Genomic DNA, 17566 nt, shown 5'->3' on the forward strand with positions numbered 1-17566 from the left:
GAATACTCTGTTAGAACATAAACCTTTATGATTCACCTGCTGCTGTTATTGTAGTTTTTTACAAAGACATAACTCATGGTATGTTTGTGTGTAGAAATACTTTGTTTGAGGGTTTAATTCAATAAACCACAATTGATGCATTATTTTTCTTTTATAAAATCACATAAATAATTATAATGGTGAATTAAATGTATTGTTCATAAATGTGTCTAAAATCTCAATAAGGTTAGCTTCTGGTTTCATTCAAAATCTACTAACAGAAAGGAAGTGATAATAAAATGAACAAACCCAAATTTGTCCATAATACATGAAAATGAAGTTCAACCAATTTCCTCCTGGGGATTCTTTAAGTATATCTGATTCTGATTCATAGAATGCTTAGTTTTTAGCAATAACAAAAGTTGGCCTCTGGGGGGAACCAGAGAGCCAGAGATTAATATCAGAGGCAATTTGCAAATCATTTTTAAGATGATATCTCACAGCAAAAAGATACCAAGGAGTGTGACTCTTATTTCTGACTTTAAAATAGATTAAAAAAAAGAAGTAAATTCTCAGTTCACATCATTCACACATCACTCTCCTTCTCTCGTTCTCCTCCTGCTTCTTTTCTTTCGTTTTTATTCTTTCAGGAGAAATAACTATCTTTTCCCATGATCTCCTTCAGCTAATCACCATGTTGCTTGGTTTTCCTTATTAAACAGACTATCCATCTATCCCTCAGTAGTCCTCTCTCAGTACTTCCATTATAAAAGGTGTGTCTAATGTATACATTTAAAGTAGTTCAGGCAAGGGGCAAGGTTTGAAACAAAGGTTACAAATCCAGTTATTTGGAATTATTTCTGTTCTAAAATATTACAATGTGATATCTAAATTAAAAACTGCTTTGATTGCTTTATATCTTTATTTTATCCTTGCTTATATATATATATATATATATATATATATATATATATATATATATATATATATATATATATATATACTGTATATATATATATCTTTTAAAAATACTTTTAAAGTTTGCACCGCAGTTCAGAGAGAAACACATTTTTTTTTTATGTATGTCAAGTATGTGTAGCAAAAATGGACAATAAAGATGACTTTGACTTGACTTTGGCTTGACGGCAATAAGACAACAATATTTTATTGTTTTTTATTGTAATTGTTGTGATTAACCATGCAAGGTTTGGAAGATCTCTTTAGTACATACTCGAGGGAGTCAGAATGATCATGGGGGAGGCTAAGAGACCACCACCATGGAGGCTGATCCTGGTCTTTTGGGGACGCCAATGTGAGCTTTATCAGTGTTACAGTTTTGGTTCGTAAAAGATAACCTGGCAGCTGTAGCCCAAGTTTGTATTACTGGGGAAGCATGGCTGATAACTGGGGTTGGAAGGCATTGTGTTGCATTCAGGTCTGGTGTGCATCAAAATATGTACGTGCAAGTGGGAAAGCATTCTGGGTCTTATGCTGTGTGAAAAGGAGGATGGGTAGACAGACTCACAAAAAGCGACATTCCCTCAGGGGCTGTACTGATTGACACTGGCCACAAGGTCCCAGCAAGGTGCCATTTAATGTGAAACTGTAAACAAGGTCAAAATGATGTCTGGTTACAGCTGCCGATCACTTGGCATGTCTGTGAGCAGCAAGGTGTCACGAAGCCCTGCAGGGTGACAAGTGAGGCAAAGACAGAGAGAGGAGATACTGACACTGATGTACAGCAGGTTTATAGATAATCAGCATAGCAAAGGAGCGTTTATTTGTATCACAGGGGTTAATATGGGATTTCCCATGGGGAAGGCGGACTTTGAAAAATAGGAGTTTGGCAAAACAGCAGAGAATTCTGTTAACGCAGCGAAAAGTTCTTGTAAATGATACAAAAAGAAAGCTAAAAAAAGTATTGAATATATCGTCTATTTATCCTAAATCAATGGTTACATGGCAAACATAGAAAAACACAAATACGTGGCACACTGAAAAAAACTTTTTTGTAATTTCCTGTGTTAATATTATTCTAAATGATTGTGATGATTGGTCACGTGACCCTTTGTATTGAACACACCTGTGTATGCCGTGATTGTGCTGGGTGAACCTGAGGAAGCTACCGGCTAAACGCGTTGTTCGCTCACAATAAAATACAGTAAAGTTATTTTCAGTGTGCCACGGATTTTTGATTTATTTTTCATGGTATGTTCCTTCAACCATGCGCACCTGAGAACGTATAGGCTGTGCACGGGGTAACCTGTTGCCCATAGGGTAAGGGTAATAAAAATACAAGCTGAAAAACACAGTTAAAGCAAAATGGAAATTTGATTTAAAAAAAAAATAGTTAAGTAAAAGTGTCTAGCTTCTGCTAATTGTAATCAAAATTCGACAAAAACCAATTGAAACACTGAAAGCTCTTCTACAACATAACTGTTACACTTGTTAAACTGAGTGAACTGTTATGACAAATCAAAGAGATCACTAATAAAGAACATTTGGTGATGAAGTAGTAGAAGGTGTGCTGGGTCTAGGTAGGATTTATTTTGAAAGACAGTTGCTTTTTGATTGAGTTCACATTTCAGCCATTCAATCAGCCCTGTAACAAGATGAATTAAAAGATCATTTAATATTTGTGATAAAGCTCACTGTCAGGACTGGAGGGTCAAAGTTCACTATGAAATGTCATTTTATCTTTCTTTATTCTTTTTCTTTCTTTGTGTTCTGTCAAGCCAAAATGTTTGATGATCTTTTTAATTTAAACACACAATCATGAGGAGGTTGTATGTGATGGAGTACATTTATGGTCTAGACAACTGACGGCTACATGGTGCTGACTGCTGACATTGAGACTTATTGATCATTATGTTAGAGGGCTGAATGACCATGGCTGAAAAAAAAGTAAAAGATTTTATTTAAAAAGAAAAAAAGTAGATAACAACGTATGTCTCTTTAAAATATATACTTTGACATAAAACTTGTTTTTGTTGGGGTACTTAGGAACCATTCAAAGTTGGCAACCACATGGTGTTGACATGGAGACTTATTGACCAACATGAGTGCACGATGCCTGCAGCTGAATGAACAGGGAGGCTGAAGCAAAGAAAGTGAGGAAAACAAATGTTTGTCTGTCCCGCGGCGAGACGCTCAACTCTGAGTCCTGACTGGTCTGACTGCTTTTTTATTGATTTCAGAGCGGGATGGGCAGCAGGCCACAAAAGGCCTCTGGTACTGACTGTCTGGCCACTGATTGATTAATTAATGTAAAATCATCCTCAGCTTAAATGAGATGACACTGGACAAGAATACTCTGTTAGAACATAAACCTTTATGATTCACCTGCTGCTGTTATTGTAGTTTTTTACAAAGACATAACTCATGGTATGTTTGTGTGTAGAAAGTTTTTTTGGGGGGGTGATTTTTGCCTTGGTTAGATGAGAGACAGGAAGTGTTGGGAGGAGAGAGAGGGGGATGACATGCAGCAATGGGCCGAGGTAGGATTCGAACCCTGAGCTGCTGCTATGAGGACTATAGCCTCCATACATGGTGCAAGCTTCAGAACCGTTTGGCTATCGGCGCCCCAGAAAGATTGTTTTTTGTTAAAATAGACCCTGATAAATTCATTTGTCTGCTTAAAAAACAACACATGGATATAATGGAGATTGATATTGTATTAAAGTGAATACTGATCAAATATTACAGATTTAGTTTCCTCTTAAAATGTGCTTACAAAAATCAGATAACCAAGAAAAAGAAAACATTTGCAAACAGACTGGATGATTAAAGTCAGAGTAGTAGGCTACAAAGTGTACTGCGATGACACGTGTTTGCCTCTGAAGGGAGCCAGAGAAGCATGAATAAGCATTTCACAATGACCCTGCTGAGCTTTTTGCCATTGTTTTCTCAAAATAATAAAATCAAAGTAAATAAACAAGTGATGAAGCATGACATTCATCAAAAAGAATCTTGAATAAATTACAGATGTAAATAAGATACTAAAGAGTGTCTCACTTGTTCTGAACTTATACAGGAAAAAAATAATCATGAAGTTACTTTTATGTTTTGTCTCCAAGGACATTTTTCCTGTTTTCTCTTTTGTTTGACTGTAGTAATCCGACATGAAAAAGATCATTTAAAAGGTTTTTTATTTGACAAAGAGTTGGAATATAGCTGACACGATCATAAAGTAACTGCCTGTGAAGAACTATATATTATCTTAAATGTATGTGTAATGTGATACTACCTTTCGTTCAGTATTTCACAATTTCTACAAACTGCTTCTCTGTAACATTGCATTTATTTCCCTCTATCATTTCACTATTTCTTAAAAATAAAACTTGAATTGATTTTTTTTTCACTGCTGAAGGGGAACTGAAGAAATCCTGTTCACGACCTCTACCTGTGCTGTCATTTATTTCACTGTCACACATCCATGACAAGATTCTACTTTGTCATCTACCAACATCATATCCTGTGATGAAGATGCATCTCAGTCGTCACCTTTCCCTTCAGGGCTCATTCTGTCTCTGTGTACACTGCTTTAAAGTTTGCACGTCTGCATAGTCATACTGGCGTCTGGCCAGCGGTACGAGTCCACAGCAAACTCATCATAGTCGGTGCTGTAGGCAAGTGAGTTCACATACGCTTCTTTGTCGGACGGCTCTGGGTGAAGGGAGGCCATGTTGTGCTCATATGCATACTCAATGATCTGTAAAGGACAGGGTTTGAAACATTACAGTGATTTTATATTTTCACAAGCCCAAAAGCAGCTGGACTCGTACAGATATGGTGAGGGGATCTTTATGACCCTTGCTCTCACCTTGATGGCCAGTGTGCGAGAGACGTCTCCGATGGAGCTGAGAGGAGGATACAGTCGTCCCTCTGCCAGGTCCTTTTCTGTCACCAGGTGAGCGAGAGCCTGAGAAACAAAAGACACAGAGCAAGGAAATGAAATACAATGATAACATGAATTCCAGAAGTGTGATTACTCTCAGATAACTTTGACATATGCAGAGATACAGAGACTGATACTACTGGTGGTTTTAGCTTTTCCTAGAATTTTTTATTTTTATTTTTTTTTAAACTAAGGTTGAAAAAGGGTGAATAACTGGGCAAACTGAGAAATAGGACTATTGGGAAAATGATTGGAAAGGCATTACCTTGAAATTGTTCTCATGGTCTTTCTCCTTTAAAAAAGTCACCTGATGTACTATTTTTATTTTTTACAAACACATTCTCCCACACAGCCCATGGAACGACAGTGAAGTTGTGACAACATGTTAAAATACTCAAATTTTTAGACATAACTAATCCAACATTGCATTCATGTCCTTACATTTGGGTACACAGTATCATATTATTAGTAATCACTTAAGGATTTCTCTTTTGCGCTGATTTATGTTTCTCAGCTTAACTCCAGAGAGAAATACTGTTGTTTATATTTATTTAGAAACTGCTTTCCAGAAAAATTATTTATATACAAAAATCATGATGAGCTTATGAAACATGAAGCAATGTTATAAGTCTGATGTCCTAACAGTATAGAACCCCTAACAATATATTTATTACATAAAGCTTAATAATAATAATAATATTAACAAAGATTTGAAAAGTGTGTATGTACTGTGTGTGATGTGAGAGTCTGACCTCTGCTGCAGTGAGAAAGATTTCCTCAGAGATGTTTTTGATGGCACAGGCAGTAACACCCAGGCCCACACCAGGGAAGATGTAGGCGTTGTTACCCTGACCAGGGTAGAGTTTTCTTCCATCAGGTAGGATGACCGGGTCAAACGGGCTGCCACTGGCAAAGATGCCCCGCCCCTGCAGCAACATGTGGTATAGCAACCTTTCTTAAATATTATTATTTGCAGCAGTGTTATTAACAGATGTATTCAAGGCAAGTCATACACTCTTATATGTTTGTGTGAGAGTGTCCAGAGTGAGTACCTCTGTCAATGTATAGCACTGCTCAGCGGTGCATTCTGCTTTGCTGGTCGGGTTGCTGAGGGCGAATATGATTGGGCATTCATTGAACGAAGCCATGGCCCTGATGATCTGTTCGGTGAAGGCTCCACCAATAGCTGCCACACCTGAGACAGAAAACCATCAATGTGCAATAGATCTTATTTGCATCCCAGCCTTTTGAGTCTTTTTACAGGCTCATCATCAGGACTCTCTATTGACCTTAAATTGTTTTTTTCATGTCAGAAAAAGTTCCATCTGTCCTCTCTATCAACAATTGCTCTTTTCAGGGTTTACCTCGTAAAATCAGTCGTTCTTACAATCTGTTTAACACATATTTCAATTTCAATTCAATTCAATTTATTTTTGTATAGCGTCAACTCATAACAAGTGTTATCTCAAGACACTTTACAAGAAGCAGGTAAAATACCTTACTCTTTGTCTGTTAACATTACAAAAGAGCAGGTAAAAAGACCTTACTCATTGTTATGTTACAAAAAGCAGGTAAAATACCTTACTCTTTGTCTGTTAACATTACAAAAGAGCAGGTAAAAAGACATTACTCATTATTATGTTACAAAAAGCAGGTAAAAGACCTTCCTTATTGCTATATTACAAAGACCCGGCCTATCCATCACGAGCACTTTAGCAAAGCAGCAAAAGTTACAGTGGTAAGAAAAAACTGCCTTATTAAAAGGCAGAAATCTTTGGCCGGATCCCCAGCTCATGATGAAACAGCCTTCACAGGCCTAGACTGTGGAAAGGGATAAGGGGAGAGATGGGATAAGATGCAGGAAGAGGGATAGGGATTTTGAAAACTATCAGACTGGGTTTCTTGTGTAAAAATGTTTGATGATTTACCAATGATTGCTGTAGGTTTAATTTCCCGAACTACATCCTCCAGATTCTTCATCTGTGGGTGCTCATGAGCAAATCTCTCCTTCTCATGAGTCAGGTGTTCTCGACCCTGAAATTCAGAGAGGGCGTATGAGGAGGAGGAAGAGGACATGAAACATTTAACCGTCTGTGTAAACTTAGGGTTGAGGGTTGAGTTCAGTATCAGAATGAATGATTTCTTGAATGTTTTATCTTTGACATCAGGTAAACCAGAAGGAAACAAGAGAGAGAAAAGATGTGGTGGGATGAAAGCAATGAGAATGCTCGAAGAGGAGAAACAAGGGATCAATAGCATGGATAATGTGGACAAAACAGATGTGTGACAGATGCTAATGTTGGAGAGCCTGTTGCAGTTATTCCAAGGAAACTCCTCTGTCATATGAATTAACACGGCAGGAAAGGTTTTTTTCTTGCTTAGGGAACAACACTGATGTCAAACTGATCGAACATTTAAGATTCTCAAGTGGTAATAACATCAGCCCCCATGTTTTTTTATTTGCAGGATTTATTTTTCTGACCTTCCACAGAATTGTTCAGTTTTTGTATTCACGCCTGTGTTTAGTGCTTTATTAAGATACCTTGACAATCAGGCCTTTGGAATCAACCATCCAGATCTTTTTCAAACACTCCTCCTTAGGGAGTCCCTCCTTCTCCATGGCCATGGTGATCAGCTCAGCAATCCCCATCGCTGCCTGAGAGCAAGACAAAGGGAGGGGTAACAGAGGAGGGAGAAGGGATCTGCTTAATGACATCTGAATCTGAGCTTTGGAAATTTGGGTTTCACACACAAGATCGCTAAAATAGTGATTATGAGAAACAGCTTAAAAACAATTAATGTGGGGCGCTGGTGGCGCAGTGGTTAGTGCACGCGCCCCATGTATGGAGGCTGTAGTCTCAAGCGGGCGGCCCAGGTTCAAATCCCACCTGTGGACTCTTTCCCACATGTCATTCCCCACTCTCTCTCCCTGATTCCTGACTCTATCCCCTGTCCTATCTCTACAATAAAGGCACAAAAAGCCCCCCAAAAGAAATCTGAAACAAACAAAACAAAACAATTAATGTAATACAATTCCTCAGCAAATTGGAGATTGACATTGACATTGCTGTTGACAGTCTGACTCAATATTCAATGTGTCACAGGTGAACTTTTAGATGGTTTAATCTCAAATTGAAAACACTCATAACTTGGAGACATGTTTGTTTTGTGCTGGATGTGGTCCAATATCATCCTCTAAAATAAAGACATCTGTTTCATATTAAAATCTAATTTCTAATTCCTTATAAATCAGTATGGAAAAAAAAAATCTTAACTTAAAAAATAAACCTGGACAGAAGCAAAAACATGGCCAGCATCTTAAAATCAATTAAAGTGGGATCAAGATTAATTTTCAGATTTTCAAATAAGAAATTCTTGTGGCTCAACATACATAAGTGTGCTAAACTTACCTCCCCTGCTCCTTGGAAAACAATGGTGTGATCGCACATTTTGCTCTTGGTGATGCGGAGAGCAGCCAGGAGTCCAGCTACAGCTACTGCTGCAGTGCCTAAAAATGATCATAGAACAACGGCAACATTTCCGGTTTCATGTACTTATACTAACATTCCTCATAAAATAAATGTGTTACCCCTTTAACACAGAAAAACACTAGCGTAATATTTTAACACCACAACAAAAAACAAGAGTTGTTTGGATTGAACACTGACTTCCAAAAATATAGTTGACTAAATATATAATGACCAAATGTACTTTTGTAGTGTGAACACTAAATGGCCTTCAAAATGAAGCGTGAAATCCAGTTAAGACAAACTCTATAAAGGTTTGAGCCTGTTCTCTGATTTTGATGGTTCACTGCAAAAATGGTTCTCTCTTGAAAAAAAGAAACAGAAACACAAGACTCAACAGTACACATATACATCTTTTAAAAGGTGCACTATGTAAATGTGGTTGTGAAATTTGAAAGTTGGAGAATGGCAAAAAATTCTATGCTATATTTTCTGAACTAAATACACAAACTTTATTCAAAGGACAAAATGGGTCCCTGGAAGACTGTTTAGAGCTAAAAAGCTACCAGGAGGGGTAGCGGTATGCAACGGTTCCAACTGTTGCAGCCCACCACCATAACTTCTCGCATAGCATTTTATCTTCAAACAGTGTTCCAGGGACAAAATTTTCCTCCAAGGACAGTTTGTGTTTAGAGTTATGAACATATACCACAGAATCTATACATTTCTCCAAAACTTCAAAACTCCATAGTGCACCTTTAACATGGATCATGTAGGAAATGGATGGGTAAGATGGTTCAGAAAGATGTCAATTTTGAGTGTGTGTGTGTGTGTGTGTGTGTGTGTGTGTGTGTGTGTGTGTGTGTGTGCTGTGTGCTTCTGTTTTTGTTGAATTACCTTGGATGTCATCGTTGAAAGTGCAGTACTTGTTGCGGTATTTGCTCAGCAGACGGAAAGCATTAACATTTGCAAAGTCCTCAAACTGAATCAGGCAGTCCATCCCATACCTGTGAAAGAAGAAGCACAATTGAATCTGGCTGAACCAAAAGGTGACTTAAACTGACAGATTAAGAGGAATAGAGGGAGCCAAGTATTCTTTCTCAAGAGTGAGGGGTCAGCTAGTACACTTTCTGCACACACTTTTGCATACATTAACATATTTAGATTAAGAAGCCTCTGTTTCTAAAGACTATATTTCAGTCCTGAGGGGGGCGCTCTCCCACAACACTGAACATGACAGGGTGAGAAATTAAAAAATAAGTGATGCTGGATTTTTCAGTGCACACATTTTAAACGAGCATATATGGAAATGTTTCAATAAATGAGGACTAATCTTTTTTTACAAGTCTTTTCTGAAGAGAATTTAAAAGCTGCAGAACTGTGTGTAATGTTTTTTATTGGACATTTGACAAGCTGACACCTGTTTCGTCAAACTTCACAACATCACCTCACAATGAGTCTCACAGAGAAAGGTCAAACCTCCACAAGGGACAAGAGTCACAAAAGTACCATATTTGAAGGAAAAGAACACAAAGGCCACCCAGGGCCTCCAGTAAAACCAGCACTGTTCAATTTTACAAGATGCTGCACAGACCACCTATCACATACCTTCAATAAAGCAACACAGAAGCCTGTTCCAATAAGCTCCTACCAAAACATCATGCAACAAAAATAAGCCCTACGGCCAAAGTTATGAATCTGCAAATTAGATTTAGCAGTGACAGAGAGGAATCCTGAGTTCCCAGGCTTCTCAACAGATGGAACTTTAGTTCAGCAATTTACTGGATGTTTGCAGAGCAACTGCTGCTACTCTCAAAGATGACAGACAGTTTTTCAGCTGTAGGGAAAGGAAAGACCGACCTGGTGATGGTGTGAAGGATAACAGAAACTGGCAGATAGATGAAGGGAACATACTGTGTGTTACTGGAGATTTGAAAGTGTGTCTTTACCTGGAGGATGCAGTCTGTTCGCTGTACCAGACAGAAGGGAATTGGCTATGAAATGGTTTTGTTATTTATAATGGGGCTTTCCTTTATTCAAATATAACCTAAGACTGAAACCTTTAGTGTTATCATCTAAAAATGTCTCCTTGTCCAAAGTATTCAGACTGCTTTCCATTACTACAGTAGGCAAGGGGCGGTTGTGGCTCAGTTGGTAGAATCGGACGTCTCTCAACAGGTGGGTTGGGGGTTCGATCCCCAGCTCCTGCAGCAACATGTCCGATGTGTCCTTGGGCAAGACACTTAACCCCAAATTGCTCCCACTGCTTCATCAGCAGTGTGTGAATGTGATTAATTACTTCTGATGGCCACTTTACATATCAGCCTCTACCATCAGTGTGTGAATGTGTAGGTGTGACCTGCAGTATAAAATGATTTGAGTAGTCAGAAGACTAGAAAAGTGCTACACAAGTCCATTCACCATCCCTTTAGATGGGTGTACATTTATTGCAATTTTTCGTGGTTTCGGTTTTGCCCAAAAAGCCCCAAAAGCCAGCCAAATGACCTCCCTTTTGGTATGTAGTGGAAATCCAAAGCTTCACAGACCTATTGTCCCTTATTATGGCAAAAATCTCATAGGGGCTGCATGTCAATGTAGGTTGAAGAGCCTAAAGTTCCGCATCAACTCTGACAATGTTTTTGCATCTGTGCATCATCTAGCGTCTTTAAGCACAGATTATGGGAACAGTAGGGAAAACAACACTATTGTCTTTTCAATTGATGTCACTGTCTGAAAAATATACGAGCAGTATAACTTTTATTAAGTCCTTTTTTTTTTCGCTGAAACAATGGGAGGAAAGGAAGAGAACATCTGAAACCCAAACAGCAGAGAGAGAGAGAGAGAGAGAGAGAGAGATCATGTTTCCATGAGTGAGTGACGGAGGAAAATGGGGACAGGCCAAGCAAACAGGCCAAGGCATCCCACCACCACCTCCACCAATACCTGCAGCCCTGCCAGTTATCTGAATAAACCAGCATGTTGAAGTCCTTCATCATTTTCAAAGTAGAGGTTTGTTTGATGACATCTCTTTTCCATTTTTCAAAGCTGTTTTTTTTCTAGGTTTTATTCTTTTCATAAAACCCCACCTCATACCTCACACAGCATTTTCACTGTTTTGTACAATTCCCTAAAGCTGTTTGCCACACTTGTTGCAGTTGCTGTTTAACTGCTTAAGTTTTCAGTGGGTGGAGGAGGAGGAAGCTGAGCGGAAGCAAGGCAAGAGAGAAATGCAGGATGAGAAGCGACCTGAGTTCAGCTGTAATAAACCTTAACGTTCTGAAGAGAGAGTGCCAAAGCTTGGTCACTGTTTATCCTCCCCTCTGCCACACTGCACGACACTGATTCCTAATACAGAGACTGACAGGCTGGCTGAATTACTGCCAACACAGCAGTAGCACTGGGGAGAGAAATGTGTTTTCTATCAAGCAGTGAGCAGTTCTAAAGCACTGAACGCTTGTGTAAAGAGGATGAATAATGAGGCCAAGAAGGGAGCTATAAACTTTTCATTGTGTTGGGGCTTTAGGAGACGTAGACAGAGTCAGGCGACAGGCGAGGATAGATGTGGCCTTACCCCTCTGCCAGCGTGCAGCGTGCTTTGGTATGGTTTGGTGCAACTCGCTACTGGAGAGGTCAAACCAGTTCATGCAGAACCAAGCTGCTCATGCACGAGTCCAGAGGTGGATTTGGGAGAGTTGTCCTCTGCATAAGTTGTGAGTCATACCCACAACCTGCAAATATTCTCAGAAAATAAAGAGGATCAGGTTTTTTTTAATGCGACTGGAAAAAAAAACATCAGGTATTGAATCCATTGTTTTATGTTGAAATGACAGCACAGAAAGATCAGGGACTTCTGCCACAGATCTTTGAATGACTGAGCTGAGAACACATGCATATTTATGGGCATCCACTGACCATAAACTACAGAGTGACAAACTGTGGTTGTGGTATCGCAGAAAGAAAGGGACATCTTCCCAAAAAGACCATGAAGAATAATGAAGAAAAGCCACGAGTCAGGTCGAGTTACAGAGGTTGAAAGCTGTTTGGTTCGGTGGCCTGAACCAATAAAGATAGGGAGGAGTGTTTTTGACTGTGTGTGTATGTGTGTGTGGCTCAGAACAAAGCTCGTCTCGGAGGCCATTTGTGTTCATGGTCCCTATTTTTCCTGAGAGTCTGATGTCTTTTCCTTGACAACCCTCTGAATGGAATGCTGAAATTTGAAAAAGGGTCTCTTCTCCACAATAAGAAAATACCGTTGACAAAGAAAGCAGTATTTTCCTTTGTATCAAAGCTTAACTATGAAGGCAGAAACCTGGGACACACCCAAAAGATAAAAAACACAGACCCATACTCCTGACTGTGCTGAGAGAAATCTATTCATCTCTGAGCTGCAGCACAGAAAGATTGAAGGATTGGGAGGGAGGTTGTTCTCACACGAAAACCATAATTACAACACACAGATGTTTGAACTGGGAACTTTAATTACACACCAGCTACCATTGGTTGTTTCAGATGGGCAGAATATAAGTTACTGATTCATATCAAAATGTGAAACTTAGAACAAAAGAATGCAAATAATTGCGTAATTATTTAGTACATGCGAATAATCAGTATAGTCTTTATCAATAAAAGACCAAAGAGTAGACTGCAAATCTATTCTAAAACATATAGAAATGACATGGATTGGTGTTATAGTTACTGGGACACAACATAAGAAAAGCACATAAAAAGTGTGGTAAAGGTGCTGATAATGCAATAAAGGTTAAGGTATCATTACACTTCCTCTAATGGGTTTCACACTGGTTATTAAATGGTCCGATGCAATTAGGATGACTCCAAATTAATCACAAAGCAATTAATTTATAGAAAACAGATTTTAATCCTATTGTTTATATTTTCCCCAGCAACATTTTTCTGCTGTGTAGTCAGCTTCAGGAGGCAATTTGAGAGTTTTGGGTGAAAAATATAGACATTCACATTTTAAATGACAGTTATACAATGTGCAAAAAAACAGATGTCCTCGGTTGGTCATTAACAAATGAAGAAAACTTGAAAACTTTAAAAAAAATAAAATATATATATATATATATATATATATATATATATATATATATATTATAAAGTAGTTATATCTTTTCGCTCACTTGCTTTAAATTAGCCAGAATACGTTTTTTACACCAGGTGTACCATTTTGGTCCACAAGAGAGTCTCTAAGTTGATGCAAACTCAACACAAAAGTAAGTAAAATGTTTTTATTATTATCAATTTGGATAATTACAAATCTTTCAACTTGGAAAACACAATATTTGGGCTCTTGGAGTAATGTTGTACTTTTTCCAGCTAAATAATAGGTATAGTATTTTACCTGATAGTATTATTATTATTTTCTAACTAAATATTTTAAATTGCTTTAAATTGGGTTAGGAGCATATTGGGTTATAAGTCCAAACAAAGTTCAGTACTTGTAAACTCTTTCGACGTTCCTCCTCTCTAGGTTGTTATGGAAAAATAAATAAAGGGGCGGTTTATCCCTACTGTCTTTATTTCACAGTGAGATCACTTTCCATGACTTTGAGTAGTCCTTTGTCAACAGCACAATGTCTTCAAAGACCAAGAAGGGGGTTGATGTGAGAGCATCTTAATCAGTCATTATGATGAGAAAAGAGGTCAGAGAAATCCTGCCAACAAATGCTTTACCATGTAAGAAAGTTACATTGCAGAAGCCTTGCTTTCTTAATTGCTCTTCTGAACACTCAAACAGAATGTGCCTTGTGAAGCCTTGTGGTTGTTGTAACAGGATAGATGGATGAAAAGTTGAAGAGTAGATTACTTTCACACACCATGCCTCATTTACTGAATAACTCCTGACCATCCTCCCTGGCCTGCAGTTACTTTGACTCTGCAGTACTCACTCTTCACTGCCTGACAGGTGCACCTTTTTCATTCATTTACGTACTTTGAAGATGGGTAACTAATAGTTACAACTGATTACATGGTATATGGTAGCCAGGGGCGGCAGTAGCTCAGTCTGCAGTGTAGGGACTTGGGTTGGGATCTGGAGGGAATAAGTGAACCTTGTCTACCATTGGGCTGTTTCAACTCAATTATTTGAGAAATGCTACCAGAAAACCACAAAGCTTATTTGTGCTTTACATTTATTGTTGTAATTAATGACTTACCAAAATAAAAAATGGATTGAAAGAAAAGTACCCTGTATCATTGTTTACGAGAGTAGTACTTTGAGGGTTTCTTGGAGCTTTTAGCTAAACTAGTCCAATATAGTGAGAAAAAAATGCATGTGACATTGTTATTAATGTCTGATAGTGTAAAAAAAGTGTGAGAAATGATATAGCAGATGCTTTCCCGTGTGGTTAATCCATCAGACGTGTGGTGTTATGTCTGGGCCAATCTATATGATGAAGGATTTAATGAGTGACCCAGCTCCTTCAGGAAACACAATCTGGTTTCATCTGAGTCGTGATGAAATCTGAATCCTCAGCTAAGAGGAAGTAGGTGGATGTCATATGTACTTCCAACACTGAAGGGGGGAGCAAAAGAGATGGTATGAAGTGATCTTTTTTAGTCTGCGTTCATATAGAGCCAAGGAGGACCTCTGCAAAGAAGGTCACAGACAAGGGTGCTCTGTGCAAACACAGCTGTCGAACCTGCATGCTCACATGTGTGTTTTTTTGTACACACACACACACACACACACACAGGCTGCCTGTTACCAACATCCCTACGGGGCTCCGTAGCTGAAGCTTTGATAAATCCCCCTTTCGTTCTCCAGAGAGCCAGCATCTCTCAGCACACATTATTTCTCAAATCTCCGAGCCGCCATTAAAAACAAAGACGCATTCTGCACTTTTTGTCCTCTCCTCTGATGCTTATGTTATCCACCCTATGGTCAGTCCTTCTGTTCCTTATTCTCTCAGTGCCGCATGTTTAAAATAGTTGAAGGCATTCCTGGAGTCTTTGCATGCATCTCAGATTAACATGGACCTTGCAACCGATCCAGATGTTATCAGACCACTAAATCAATTGTTATCACTGCCACTAGACGGCCTCAGACGGGGCCAGATACTTAGCATTAGGTAAACAATCATGTATTATCATTTACTGGTCCAAGTACCAAGAGGAATGTGAACTCTTTTTTGTTGTCATGTTAACAATAATAAACAGTCTACATATTTTGTTAGTTAAAGGCACCAAAACTACAATTATATTTAGAATACAAAAGGGAGGCTTAAGTTTTAATGGAAAACTTCAAGGAAATCAAAAACTATCATTATAAAAGCAGGATTATCTATCTTTCTTCAGTAAGTTATATTTGACTTTTGGTTTCACAGGTGACGCAAGCCCCGTTTGGTTATAGGTGACAGTCCTAGTTTGACCCATCCTTCAAACATGGACCTTTTATTTGACCTGCTTCTCCCATCACTATCCTGTCACCACTTGAATGCCTTGGTATATGGGTTGTACCTTACCAGTAGAGGAGACATTGTTGCTCATCTGACTTTGATATGATGCTCTGCAATCTTTAGTCAATATTTCTGATATAAACTTATATAGATGATTTGATGGTCTGATAAAACCACACATTAGCTTACTTAAGAGCCTGTAATGTCAAGTTCTGCAAATTCATTTCTGACAAAAATAGTTCTAATGTCATTGATAATAATGATTACGCGCCAATGGTATGAATTATGACTACACTAGAATATACTGTTAAGGGATTCAGTTTTAAAACCTTTCTTTTTGATGACATTAAGGGATTCTGTCTTTCTGTCTCTCCCTCTCTCCCACTTTCTTGACCTTACACAGTCATGGCAGAGGGATGTTTACAATGGGCATGGTTCTTGCTTAAGGTTTGTGTCTGTGAAAAGGAAGTTGTTCCTTGCGGATTATTCAATAAGAGGAGTTGATGGAGAATTGGACGGCTGGTCTGATATGAAATATTCAGTTTAAAGGAAGATGATTATGGATGCGAAGTGTATATCTATTAAATGGTCAGAGAATCACCCCAGACTTCTGCCCGTTGATGATAAATCTATCAGAAACATTTTAGCATATGTTAGTTACTTATAAAACTAAGCATGGATATCACTTGAGAGACTGCAGAGCTGTAATCATTCATCCAATCTCTGAGCCCATAATTACTCATTTTCCGCCGATCTGGCTCCGTTGGGGTAAAAGCTTTGCTGTTCCCTGTAGTTGAGAAGCCACCCGGTTATTAGAGTCATGGCTTCCCGCATGCTGCCAGCTGGAGGGGGCCCAGACCCAGGCTCCCTCTGGACTCTAGTCTCTCTGGGTTAGAATGAACCTTAACCAGGCCCATATGTGTGGAGCTGTGATGGCTCCGTGGCTCACAGGGAAACAGACTCAAAGAATTGTCGCCATGCAAGAATAAGGTATACAAAAGTCTCATCAAGGACAGGACTGCAATAAACAAAATTCAGTACAAGCCCCAAAGGGGAGCAGCATGACAGAACCCGGTTCAGCTCAGAGAGGATGGCAAAGATCAGTGTATGAACACCAAATGAGTGAATACTAAACATCTCCTTACCCTGCTGTGCCTCAAAGTCAAACAAACCCAAAGCTAAGCCCTCAGTGTGAACCTTTCCTGAATAAAAACAGGATTAAGCATGTAAACATCACATCACAACTTTGACTGATGTCCTCTGTGTACTTGGGGAAGAAATGGCTGAATATTTTCCATAGATCGGATCAACTGGTGTGAAAAGGGAAGACACATGGTCTCCTTGTGTTTCCGTTGTTTAAAAGTGCAGTTAATCTTGTTAATAATCAATTATTATCTATTTAGAGATCATGTTTACAAAAGGCAAGCATGCTGTGGCATCATTGCTGTTTAATTGGCTTGATTTCTGCAGACTAATAAGCAAGTCAGATGGTTTTGGACAGTTTCAAAATACTGAACAATATTATTTATAAGAGTGGAAAATAAACAATTGCTCAGTTCAGCTTCTGACAGTTCAACAGTTTTGAGAAGATGTGGTTCCATCTGGAGGGGTTAATACCAAGCCTCTCTGATCACTTCTGAGGAAGCTCATGATTTCAATTTGCCATTAAAGCAACATTCTGATTGACGTTTTTAACAACCAAAATTTTAAGGAAGTACACTGACTCATCTGTGACTCAAGTCCCAGACATCAGAAACCCACATCATTTGGCTCCATCATACTGAGCACACTGAGTTTGCTAAACG

The 17566-nt window shown here is 38.7% G+C and overlaps 1 protein-coding gene across 1 annotated transcript in view; it reads right to left on the minus strand.

Annotated features, from left to right (window-relative positions):
* Positions 1–3633: 3633 nt before the first annotated feature.
* me1 (malic enzyme 1, NADP(+)-dependent, cytosolic) overlaps positions 3634–17566 on the minus strand; it is a 76587-nt gene continuing 62654 nt past the window's right edge. The window contains exons 7-14 of the mRNA XM_020634395.3: positions 9241–9350; positions 8287–8384; positions 7419–7532; positions 6805–6910; positions 5929–6071; positions 5629–5802; positions 4802–4900; positions 3634–4690 (exon numbers count right to left, since the gene is read on the minus strand). Coding sequence (XP_020490051.2) covers positions 4523–4690; positions 4802–4900; positions 5629–5802; positions 5929–6071; positions 6805–6910; positions 7419–7532; positions 8287–8384; positions 9241–9350 — 1012 coding nt within the window. The 3' untranslated portion in view covers positions 3634–4522. The remainder of the gene's footprint in view (positions 4691–4801; positions 4901–5628; positions 5803–5928; positions 6072–6804; positions 6911–7418; positions 7533–8286; positions 8385–9240; positions 9351–17566) is intronic.

The sequence above is a fragment of the Labrus bergylta genome, chromosome 8 (genome assembly GCF_963930695.1).
Source record: "Labrus bergylta chromosome 8, fLabBer1.1, whole genome shotgun sequence".
In the NCBI taxonomy this organism is placed as follows: Eukaryota; Metazoa; Chordata; class Actinopteri; order Labriformes; family Labridae; genus Labrus; species Labrus bergylta.